The sequence below is a fragment of the Tupaia chinensis genome, unplaced genomic scaffold (assembly GCF_000334495.1).
Source record: "Tupaia chinensis unplaced genomic scaffold, TupChi_1.0 Scaffold000459_1, whole genome shotgun sequence".
In the NCBI taxonomy this organism is placed as follows: Eukaryota; Metazoa; Chordata; class Mammalia; order Scandentia; family Tupaiidae; genus Tupaia; species Tupaia belangeri.
The window spans coordinates 1,996,226-2,008,894 of record NW_006159968.1 but is presented as its reverse complement, the minus strand read 5'-3'; the positions used below and the strand labels follow the sequence as shown (position 1 = coordinate 2,008,894).

Here is a 12,669-nt window from a genome sequence, read left to right as displayed (position 1 = left end):
TTAAGAGCACAGCCACATCCTACCTCCCTCAGTGTCTGGATTCGGGTGACTACGCACCCGTGCAGTGTGACCTGCGGCGGGTGCAGTGCTGGTGTGTGGATGCAGAAGGCATGGAGGTGTACGGGACCCGCCAGCTGGGGAGGCCAATCCGATGTGAGTCTCACAAGTCTCAGAGACCCAGAGGGGTGCAGCTTTCCTCACTGTACCCCAAAACGTTTCCTTGCGCCCTGGGAAAACGGGCAGAGGGCCTGGCCCTCAGGAGGGGAAGAGAAAGTGCTGTGAAAGAGGGGTAGCGTTACTTGGGGGATTTCCATGTGGTTGGCAATCAGTACCTGCTGGCTAATCATTAGAAGCATAAGCAGGATTTCAGAGAACGCATGCGAGTCTCCTCCTGCAGATCCTTGTCACCACTGGGTTCTCTAGGTGTCACACGCGCAGTGTGAGTACATGCATCCTGACTATAGATGCATGTGCACCTGCTCACATGTGAGAATTTAAAGTGCTTTGATGAAAACATTTAGGTCCCAGGAGCTGTGAGATAAGAAACCGCCGTCTTCTCCATGGGGTGGGAGACAAGTCGCCACCGCAGTGCTCTGCAGATGGAGAGTTCATGCCCGCCCAGTGCAAATTCGTCAATACCACGGACATGATGGTTTTCGATCTGGTCCACAGCTATAACAGGTAAGGGAGACGCCTCCATGGTGTGCCCATCGCCAGGTCGTTGCCTGCCCAGGCTCACGCTCACACTTCAGTAGTCATAGACACGACCTGGTGAACTGGGAAGACAGGTCTTATGTGTCTTTTTATTTTCTTTTTTAATTTTTTAAGTTTATTTCTTTCTTGAGAGAGAGAAAGAGAAAGAGAGAGAGACAGACAGAAAGACAGAGAGACAGACATTCCCAGCAAGAGCTTCATGCAGAAATCTACCCCTAGGGTTAGCTGGCCCGGATTGTGGGCATACACATACTTGTGCCCTGTGTATCTGGGGAGCCTAGAACGGGAACCAAACAGGACCTGCCCTGTGAGGGTCAGTTGCCGTCCCACTGCTCCACCACCTGGCCAGAAGATCCCTCCTCTTTACCCATGGACATCTGAACTGCCGCAGCGCTTTTGACCAAGCACACTAGCTATGGCTATTAAAATGAAAAATATCTGTGCCCTCTGGCCCTGGCAGCCCTTGAAAAGGAAAACACCAGAATGTGATGATACACGGACTAGGGTGTCTACTGCATTGTTTTGCATGGTAGCAGAAAACTGGGAATGACGCAAAGGATCATCAAAAGGTAGACAGCTGAATACACGTGCCTCTGCCGTACGCGCTTACACAGCCATTCACGAGGATGCAGCAGAGAGCCCACAGGCGGCATGGCGGTTCAGGCGCTGGGTCCCACATAGCTGGCCACACAGTTTGAGTCCCAGACCCGAGAGGAGAATGGAGGAGAATAGATTACAGTGTGGCCATCCTTCCTGGGGTGGGGGAGTGGAAAAAAAAAAAAAAAAAAAAAAAAATGCAATATATGCAATATATCTAGAACAGCTGACTGACTTGCAGAGGATTCCACAGTGCATCATGATAATTTAATATGATATACAAAGTATAAATAATATGATAAGATTTTCAGAAGACAAATAAGCATAGGGATTCTAATATGCTTACATTATTTCATGGTCACACTGGCCTGGAAAAGACTAGGTGAGCACAGAGGGTGGCATGAGTGAGTGCTTACTACATCGTTCTCGTGGGCTCCTTTGAGGGCCAGGGCTGCCCCACAGAAGGCGGAGTGGGCCGGTGGGATCAGCAGAAAAGGAAAGACAGTGCCTTAAACAGCACGGATATGATCATATCTACGAATTTGTATACGCCGTGCATATGTCTGCTCTTAGAAACACCCTATGGGTTTCACTGAATAGTAACGGACACATTTAGGTCTTGGTTCAAATAGCCTGATAGCCGCTGGTTATTCAAGATGGCTACCTGGTTATCATAAAGGGCCACACAGGCTTGAGATGTAACTGAACCCTTCTGGGTAAAGGGAAATGAGAACATGAGTCTGGGAAGACTGATAGCAATTCTCAGAGAACTTGAGCCTTTCTGTGGCTGGCTTCCAAAACCACCAGCTTCTTTCATGTGTGAGGAGGAAGTTCTCATGGGTGGTGCCAGGAGGACTCTCAGCCCAGCAGCCTGTGTGCAGGAGCTGTCCCCAAGACAGGCTGTGTTTGAGCTGTGTGATATTTTAGGAACTGGAAACGTTTATTAGGTTGTATCCCAGGAAATTTTCATTTTTGTACATAAAAGAGTAGCTGACTACTGTGAATTTCATTTTAACCTAAAATATTCCATTCTGAATTCCTGATGTCCAAGAACAAGGGTGGAAGGCTGCATGCGTTGGTCCACCATGTCAAGAAGACAACTGCCCTGTGTGGAGCAGCGACACCCTGCCCTGCCCAGCTCTTGCGGTGTCGTTGCTGTCATCCTGCTGGCTCTGTCCGTCGCATTGCCAGACAGGCCCTGCAGCATTTGCCTCTGTGGCCGATTTTCTGCCCCTGCCACTGCTTAGCACGGTGACCTGGTCACTCGATCTCTCCGAGCCTCAGTGTTCCCACCTGAAAAATGGAGAACAGTGACCTTTTCATTAGGTCATGGCAAAGATCTGATGAGACCTCAACTGTGAAGCCATTGTGAATTTACAAAATTGTGAATTATTATATGTCTATAGGGAATTTCCGCAAATAGTTGCAGCAAATGTCGGTTAGATTTTTTTCTTCCCAGGCCTAGAAGATGGCCTGCCTGTGAATGCATATAAGCCTCAAAGAGCCTGATCTCTTGGATACCCATCAATGCAAACCAGTGCCCTCAGTTCAAGTTCAACTGAGTGCTTGCTACTTATGAGAGATTTTACCTCTTTTCGTCTACTTTAATACTTACAGAAATAATTTCATAATTATAGTCTCTATTGTATGAATGAGGAATCTGAAACACTGAGGTTAAGGGACTTACACCGGCAGGCATACTTAGTGGGTGCTAGAGGCTCCTTCCACCACCATATACTACTGCAACTCATCCCTGTTCCCTCACAGGGCGCAGCTCAGACCCTTGCACACAGTAGGTCTAAAGTCAATGCAACAAGTGAAGCCATCCAAGAATGTGTGATTGAGACACAATTCACAGCTATTTCCACAAGAGGGCAGTCGAGTTAAATGCAAATCTTCAGCACTAAGCATTCATTGTTTAAAACAAGCAAAAAAATTTACTCCTGAAATGCGATCCTTTTCTTTTTTCTGGAAGCAAGCATGTTTGGGAACATATTCTGATTTAGAAAGGTCGTGGGAAGGGTTGGGTGGTTGCTGAAAGCCCAGCCGTTGTAATCACGGCCTATCTGGTACTTAGTGTAGACCTGGGCAGTCCCAGGCCCCCAACTCCTCTGAACAAAGTGGAAGGAGCCCTGGAGGCCACTTGGAGAGTCTTAAGTCTTAGCTCCTAGGGTTGCCAGATAAAGAACAGGACCACCAATTACATTTGAATTTTGGAAAAACAAAGAGTAAATTCTGTGTGTGTGTGTGTCCCCACAGTGCTTCAAGCATTTTAAGCTTGAGATGCGGGTGGGTATGTCATAATTGCCATCAGGCTTGGACTTTTGGAAAGAATGGACTGGAGTGGGGGATAAGTAGCGTGGGTGCTGGGAGGTGACTCTCCAAGTTTGGAGGCTACTGCAGTAGCCCAGATGAGAGAAGGTGTTGACTAGGACAAGAACAGGCACTGGAGAGGATGGCTGAGAGACGGGGTGGGATTGGACAGATAGTCACAGATGGGATCCGCAGAACCTGGGGAAGGAATACCTATGGAAGGTGAGGGAGGGGAAGACTCGACGGCGACTCTTAGGTCTGGCTTCTAGATAGGCAGTTGATTATTTTGGCGTATTGAATCTGAGGCAATTTCTTTGGGAAATTCAAATGGAGAAGTGAGTAAGGCAGGTGACTTCCATGGAACCACAGGAAGGCTGGAAGTCTGTGGGGCAGAGGCCTCATGCATTGGCTATTCAGGGCATGAACCCAGACTTCTCGATGTTGCATAAAGATGGAAAACTCTCTGGCTGCTAAGTCATCATGCATGGGAAGAACTACTCACTACAGCTTTCCGCACCATAGTGTTCCATTCTTCCCAGGATGGGGAACCCAGCCAGTGAGCACCAGGTCAGACCTGAGCAGGGCCCGCCTTCCCTCAACTCATGGAGAGGGATATACAACGCTTGTTAGTAAAAGCAGATTGATTTTATTTTTACAACTAATGGAACTGGAAAATTTCCTTCTTAAGGATTTCCTAGAGTGGAATCTGGCTTCTTTTCAAGCTCTTGAAAAGTCATAAAGGGCTCTGAAGTCGTTTGATCTTTCCAGATGAGATCATCTACAACGTACCGTGTGTTTGTGAAACAAATATGGCCTTTAGTCTCTAGAGTTCTCATCCAGTAAAGAAACCTGTTAACAGGATGCTCATTACCTGTTTGCTGCCTGGTCCTTTGAGACCTGTGTATGGGCATTGATTGGTCAAATGCTACAGTGAGGAAAATGGCTAATTACTAGGTGGCAACTATGCACAAGGCCCAACCTGGCTCCAGCTAGGTAAAACCAATTTAGAAATGCAATGCACTCTGCAGGAAGCATGGGGCATGAGAGGTGTTCAGGCTCTGAGCAATTACTACACCAAAAATCACCTTCCTATGCTGGTTCATTTGCACAGTAGTAATTGTATGTAGTAGTATACTTCTGTGAGATTTTATATTCTATCATTTTGTCATAAAAGGAAAAGGCAAACATTCTTTTTCCCTTGGTGGGGGCTTGGCCACATTTATTTCTACCTGAAGAGTTTGTGAGGACTCGCCTTTCATGAAATGGTGATCATAAATCTCATTGTCTTTCAGGTTTCCAGAGGCATTTGTGACCTTCAGTTCCTTCCGGAGCAAGTTCCCCGAGGTGTCTGGATATTGCCACTGCGCTGACAGCCAAGGGCGGGAACTGGCTGAGACAGGTGAGCAATTGAATGGAGGGCATGAGGTTCAGGCATGAAACCCTGCCTAGCGTGCATTACCTGGAAGGCAGCAGTAGCGCAACTGCCTGCTCCTCTGCCAGGCTGCTGAGGCACTGAGGAGGACATGGCCTTAGCAAGCTGGCATCTGTTGAATCCTGTGGCTGCAAGCCCAATGCCGTCTTTGTGCATGGTGGAAAGAGGCGCCTCAAGTTCAAGTACAACTCTGAGCTTGGTGGGTGGAACGCAGGATGGACTTCAGCCTGTCACTCCTTTGCGCTATGAGCAACCACACAACTGTACATGGCACCACCGATTTTGGAAACTATGAAAGAATTGTTGAGACCCAGTGCCTGGGATGCCAGTGAAGGCTGTCTCTACCTGCTTGCACTGCAAAGTCAGGACCCATCCCTAAATGCTTGCTGTCCTTGCTCAGGTTTGGAGTTGTTACTGGATGAAATTTATGACACCGTTTTTGCCGGCCTGGACTTCGCTGCCACCTTCACTGAAAGCACCCTGTACCGGATATTGCAGCGGCGGTTCCTAGCGGTGCAGTTAGTCGTTTCCGGCAGGTTCCGCTGTAAGTGAGAAGCTCACACAGATGTGTATGTTTCTCCTGGGGGACCCACGTGGGTTTTAAAGTCTGCATTCCCCCCCTGACTCTCCCACCAAAGTGAGCGCGGAGGTTGAAACCATTCCAACGGCAAACAGCAGCGCCAGCTGTACGCTCGGCAGGCGTTGTTCACACGCACTCTTTCTTTACCATGTGGATTTCTTCTAGGCCCCACCAAATGCGAAGTGGAGCGGTTTGCAGCAACCAGCTTTGGTCACCCTTATATTCCGAGCTGCCTCCGAAATGGGGACTACCAGGCAGTGCAGTGCCAGACAGAAGGGCCATGCTGGTGTGTGGACGCCCAGGGGAAGGAGATCCATGGAACTCGGCGGCAAGGGGAACTGCCATCTTGTGGTGGGTTTCCTCCTTCTCTCCTCAGCACACGTTACTGTAACTGTTTCTCTAATCCAACCTCTCTGGAACCCATTAATTCTGCTGCCTACTGGGTGTGTCCCCCTCCCCCGCCCTCCTGTGATTGAAAGGCACTTTATCATCATTCATGGCCCATGTTTCTCATCTCATGTCAGACATAGCTGCATCCTCAGGGAGCTCAGGGAAGACTGCGGGCTTCACAGGTGAAGGAATAACAGAGGATTAGGCTTATGTATGCCATGAGAGAACTGTGCACAGGCAATTAAAGGAGCCTAGAGGAGGAAGGGAGGCGATGCCAATTCTGTCTTGTAGCATCTATGAGTAAGCATTTAGAAGGCTTCATGGAAGAGGTGGCACTTGACTGGAGTCTTCTGAAGTAACGGTGTTTCCTGAAGGAGGAAAGTAAGGAAAGATGTTCTCTATGTAGACAACAGGGGAAGTCACTGCTAACACCGGAGTAATAGGCACTGATATGCTGTGAGAGGGTGCGGAGAACTGTTGGAGTCACAGTAGGTGGTGCTCTGGGAGGGCAGGAGTAACACAGCGAGGTCTTCACAGCAGGGCCTTGGAGGCTTTACCCTGAAGGTCAGATGAAGATGGCAACAGATCATCCAGAAATTGTGGAGGAGACACTAGGACAATGGGGCCAGTTAGGTCACTGCCGTGTCCCGAAGAGAGATGTTGGGGACTCTATGAGCTTCCTGAGGTTCTCATAATAAATCACCACCAACTGGGTAACTTGGAAACACAGAAACTTACTATCTCATAGTTTTGGAGGCTGGAAGTCCAAAATCAGTGTGTGGACAGAGCCGTGTTCCTTCCATAGGCATTCAGGGAGGATCCACCCTTGCCTCTGCCTATCCATAGCTCATGGTCGTTGCCTATCACCCTGGTCCCTTTGTTACGTGGCAGCACAATTCCCATCTTTGCTTCCCTTGTCACATGGCTGTCTTCCCTCTGTGTTTTCCCCCGGTACCGGATATTGCAGCGGCGGTTCCTAGCGGTGCAGTTAGTCGTTTCCGGCAGGTTCCGCTGTAAGTGAGAAGCTCACACAGATGTGTATGTTTCTCCTGGGGGACCCACGTGGGTTTTAAAGTCTGCATTCCCCCCCTGACTCTCCCACCAAAGTGAGCGCGGAGGTTGAAACCATTCCAACGGCAAACAGCAGCGCCAGCTGTACGCTCGGCAGGCGTTGTTCACACGCACTCTTTCTTTACCATGTGGATTTCTTCTAGGCCCCACCAAATGCGAAGTGGAGCGGTTTGCAGCAACCAGCTTTGGTCACCCTTATATTCCGAGCTGCCTCCGAAATGGGGACTACCAGGCAGTGCAGTGCCAGACAGAAGGGCCATGCTGGTGTGTGGACGCCCAGGGGAAGGAGATCCATGGAACTCGGCGGCAAGGGGAACTGCCATCTTGTGGTGGGTTTCCTCCTTCTCTCCTCAGCACACGTTACTGTAACTGTTTCTCTAATCCAACCTCTCTGGAACCCATTAATTCTGCTGCCTACTGGGTGTGTCCCCCTCCCCCGCCCTCCTGTGATTGAAAGGCACTTTATCATCATTCATGGCCCATGTTTCTCATCTCATGTCAGACATAGCTGCATCCTCAGGGAGCTCAGGGAAGACTGCGGGCTTCACAGGTGAAGGAATAACAGAGGATTAGGCTTATGTATGCCATGAGAGAACTGTGCACAGGCAATTAAAGGAGCCTAGAGGAGGAAGGGAGGCGATGCCAATTCTGTCTTGTAGCATCTATGAGTAAGCATTTAGAAGGCTTCATGGAAGAGGTGGCACTTGACTGGAGTCTTCTGAAGTAACGGTGTTTCCTGAAGGAGGAAAGTAAGGAAAGATGTTCTCTATGTAGACAACAGGGGAAGTCACTGCTAACACCGGAGTAATAGGCACTGATATGCTGTGAGAGGGTGCGGAGAACTGTTGGAGTCACAGTAGGTGGTGCTCTGGGAGGGCAGGAGTAACACAGCGAGGTCTTCACAGCAGGGCCTTGGAGGCTTTACCCTGAAGGTCAGATGAAGATGGCAACAGATCATCCAGAAATTGTGGAGGAGACACTAGGACAATGGGGCCAGTTAGGTCACTGCCGTGTCCCGAAGAGAGATGTTGGGGACTCTATGAGCTTCCTGAGGTTCTCATAATAAATCACCACCAACTGGGTAACTTGGAAACACAGAAACTTACTATCTCATAGTTTTGGAGGCTGGAAGTCCAAAATCAGTGTGTGGACAGAGCCGTGTTCCTTCCATAGGCATTCAGGGAGGATCCACCCTTGCCTCTGCCTATCCATAGCTCATGGTCGTTGCCTATCACCCTGGTCCCTTTGTTACGTGGCAGCACAATTCCCATCTTTGCTTCCCTTGTCACATGGCTGTCTTCCCTCTGTGTTTGTCTCTATGACTGTTTCTTCTTGTCAGAAGCACGGCCATGTTTGATTAAGCCCCTCCCCCATCCATGATGACCTCATCTGAGCTAATTACATCCACAGAGACCCTTTCTCCAAATGTAGTAACACTTCTGCAGTTCTGGGCAGAGTGTGAACTTCGGGGGAGGACACTATTTAACCCAGTATGAGGACCGATACTAAAACTGAAACAGAGCTGGGGACAGGGCACGGACATGAGAACTATCATTTCAGTAAGACCCACTTTAATTTAATTTCAGTAAAACCTCATTCTATCTTGCCAGTGAGATTTTGAAGGATGCTTATGGTAAGGGGGTGGGAGGAATCCAGAAACACTCACAGGCTTCCAACTTGGATGAGCCGGGGAGATTCAGAAGGATTTGAAATAGTGAAGGAGGAATTCAGGTCTTTTTATAGCTTCAAAATAGATATGTATCAAGATTCATTCAGTAATTCCTGTTAAATCATTCAATTTCTCCAAGTTAACATTTTGAATATTCTGCATGGTATTTGATAGTATTCTATCTGCCATGCATAAGAATGTTGAAACAAAAAATTCCACAGCCCTGCCTTGAAGGTATTTATAATCACATTTCAGTTCTATTAAATCCTAGAGAATGCTGTGCCCTTTCATTTACTGAAAATGAAGAATGATAGTTTTCCATATTAGTAACAATAGTTCTATCAAATGCATAGACATTCTTTTACTTTACCTTTCCTCTTTCATGTATCTGTCCTATTTCTGTAGAAACACATGCCACATAGAAACAATCTCTGGGTTTCTTAGTCTTGGTAATGCTACGTAACAAACGAATGGACAGGACAAGCTTTTAATTTGGAAAGAGGATAGCAAAGCAGTGGACTTGATTTCTTCCATATCCTCCTGTAATACCCATTAAGGAGCCGTGGCCTGCTGAGGGATGTGTTATGTGCACTGAGGTTGCCAGTCTTTTACATTTTTTTTCTTTTCCCCTCAACCATATGTTCCAGTTCTTTCTCTGTTGCCTGGTTACAGAGGGAAATTGGCAGACTTCCTTTTTGGCATCTATGTGAATTGAGAGGAAAATGTTATTTTAAAAAGTTGGGGATGAGGTAGTCAGCCTAACTGGTCCCCTAAAACCCATGGTTTTCTGGAGGACAATGGAGCTGACCTACTTCCGCTTCTGTGACTAAGACAGCATTAGCATTCTGAGTTCTACATCTTTCCCCTTGCTTAATTTCAGTCCATCTAGAATGTTTAAGTGGAATGACCCGAACAGGCATGGAGGAAAATGGGTTGATTCCTGTTTAATGGGTAATTTCAAGGAAAGGCCAAGAAGCCCAAAATGTGCTAAGTGTGTTTTATGGGTGAGCATTATTGTATTATATCATAGGCAACGTATTTCCCATATTATATTACAATATTGCATAGTACAATATAGGGAAATACTTTTTACTATAGGAAATACTAACAGCACTCATGGTATGGTTGATTCTTTTCCTGCCTCCAAGTCTAAAAACTATTGGGTTGTCAGAAAAAGTCATGACTTTCTTTGCATAGAAAAATGCGTCATGACTTTTCTAGCAACCCAATAGTTAATCTAGACAAAGGGAATTAAGCAACCATGTGAACAGCATATAGCAAAGCACTGAAGTCCATTAAGAATTCTAATGGAATGCTGGGAGACATTTCATTAACTACAAACAGGACGTAGTTGGTGTACTAGCTTCCTAGGGCTGCCATTACAGATCACCATGAACTGGGTGGCATTAAATGACAGAAGTGTATTCTCACACAGCACTGAAGGCCCCAAGTCTGAAGTCACAGGGTTAGTAGACATGCTCCCCTCTAAGGTCCCAGGGAAGAATCCTTCCTTTCCTTCCTAGCTTTCAGCGGTTGGAGGCAATTTTTAGTATTCATTGGCTTATAGCTGCATCGCTCCCACCTGTGCCTCTGTCCTCACGTGACTTTCTTCCCTGTATGTCTCTGTGTTTTCGCATGACCTTCTTATAAGGACACCAGTCAGTATATTCAGAGTCCATCCTAATCCGACCTCATTGTATCTTGAGTGCAACTTCAGAGAACCTATTTCTAATAAAGGCCACAGCCTGAGGTTCTTGGTTGATGTGTATTTTGAAGGGGATGCTGGTCAACCCAGTACAGTTGGTGAATGGGATCAGATGATTAGAACGGAGACTTGTTTGAGAAGGGGTCAACCTCTAGTGCAGACTGGGTGAGTGATGATGTCAGAAAGAGTTAGTTCCCCCAGAAGTCACCATAGGGCAGCAAGGAGGGAAAGGAAAAAAACAGGACATGAGAGAAATGTGGTCCAATGGTAGGTGTCCTCAATTAAATTCTTTGGCATCTAACTTCCAGAGATTTCTGAGGGGTTCTTTCTGAGGATGGCTTGTGATGTGGAAATACTTTCTCCCATTTGCTTTGTTTCCTGCAGCTTCAGACCAGTCCTGTGCCTCAGAGAGGCAGCAGGCCTTAGCCAGACTGTTCTTTGGGACCGCAGGCTACTTCAGCCAGCACGACTTGTTCTCTTCTCCCGAGGGAAGTTGGGCCTCTCGGAGAGTAGCCGGGTCTGCCACATCCTGCCCCGCCACGATCACGCAGCTCTTTGTTGACTCTGGGCTTCTCCACCTGTTGGTACAAGGGCAGGATCAACAGTCTCCTTCCTCAGAAAGCCTCCTCAAAGAAGCCGTCAGGGTGCTTTTTCCCTCCCGAGAGCTGGCCCGTCTGGCCCTCCAGTTTACCACGAACCCGAAGCGACTTCAGCAAAACCTCTTTGGAGGGAATTTTTTGGAGAACGTTGGCCAGTTTAACTTGTCCGGAGCCATTGGCACAAGAGGCACATTTAACTTCAGTCAGTTTTTTCAGCAGCTTGGGCTCCCTGGCTTCCAGAATGGAGGAGGACTTGTAGATCTAGCCAAGTCACTCGCCACGGAATTGGATTCAAATTCCACCACAGAAACCCCCAAAGCTGCCCAGAAGACTGTTGCTGCAAATAAGGCCATTGTGGGCAGCTTTGGCTTGGAAGTCAATTTACAAGAGAACAAGAATGCCTTAAAATCCCTTGCTTCTCTCCTAGACCTTCCAGAATTCCTTCTCTTCTTGCAGTATGCCATTTCTGTGCCTGAAGATGTAGCAAGGGATTTAGGAGATGTGATGGAAATGATGCTCAGCTCCCGGCCCTGTGAACAGATACCTGAAAGGCTTTTTGTACCATCATGCACGACAGAAGGAAGCTACAAGGATGTCCAGTGCTTCGCTGGGGAGTGCTGGTGTGTAGATTCCCAGGGAAAACCACTTCCTGGCTCGAGAGTCAGAGGTGGCCGGCCGAGGTGCCCCACGGAGTGTGAAAAGCAAAGGGCTCGCATGCAAAGCCTTGCAGATAGCCAGCCTGCTGGATCCAGTTTATTTGTCCCTTCTTGTACCAGTGAGGGATATTTCCTACCCGTCCAGTGCTTCAATTCAGAGTGCTACTGTGTTGACGCTGAGGGTCAGGCCATTCCTGGAACTCAAAGTACAACAGGCGAGGCCAAGCAATGTAAGTCTGCTAGGTATTCAATTGTGAACTCTCTGAGTCTCTCTTTAGACTCTGACTGAATGCATTATAGAAAAAGGAACTCATAGGCCAGCCAGTAGCATGGTGGTGAGGCAACTGGATCTCACATGGCCGACTGCACAGGTGGAGTCCTGGACCCAGCAGCTTGAAGAACATGCCAGCCATGTCTGTGTGCATGCCTAAGATGCCAGGAGGAGAATGGAGGAGAAGGGACCGTGGCAGGCCATCCCCCCTAGGGGATGATTTCTCATTTTCTCTCTCTCTCTCTTACTCTCTCTCTCTCACTCTCTCTCAGATGAGTGCACCCACCCTGTGTGAATTTAAAAAGAAAAATAAATAAATAAATAGAGGAATTCACTCGTGACAAAAGGCCAAACTTCAATTAATGACAAAATTAGCTGCTCAAATTAGAAATTATCTAGGAAACCCTGGATTATGCTAGTCATTCTAATGAGTGAATGAGGAGATTTGGCTTTAAAGAGCTGCCACGTACCTTTCTGTTAGGGCTGATCAGGAGCTGGTGAATCGGCATCTTAGCAGTGCCAATTTAGTCATGGGGTGACTCTTTCTAGGTGTTGCTCACATACTTAAGGCTCGTGGGATTTCTATAGCTATGTAGGATTTTTAGATGGACTTTGGACAAGTGGTTTGATCTTGATCTTCCTGGCTTACCAGATTTCTTAAATTGAAACATC

General features: G+C 47.6%; 1 protein-coding gene across 1 annotated transcript in view; it reads left to right on the top strand.

Moving 5' to 3' along the window:
- The window catches only part of TG (thyroglobulin), a 262,258-nt gene that overhangs the window by 4,303 nt on the left and 245,286 nt on the right, over positions 1–12,669 (top strand). Inside the window, exons 5-10 of the mRNA XM_006155527.1 lie at positions 14–153; positions 522–681; positions 4,917–5,023; positions 5,457–5,600; positions 5,802–5,987; positions 10,856–11,956. Of these exons, the coding sequence (XP_006155589.1) occupies positions 14–153; positions 522–681; positions 4,917–5,023; positions 5,457–5,600; positions 5,802–5,987; positions 10,856–11,956 (1,838 nt within the window). The remainder of the gene's footprint in view (positions 1–13; positions 154–521; positions 682–4,916; positions 5,024–5,456; positions 5,601–5,801; positions 5,988–10,855; positions 11,957–12,669) is intronic.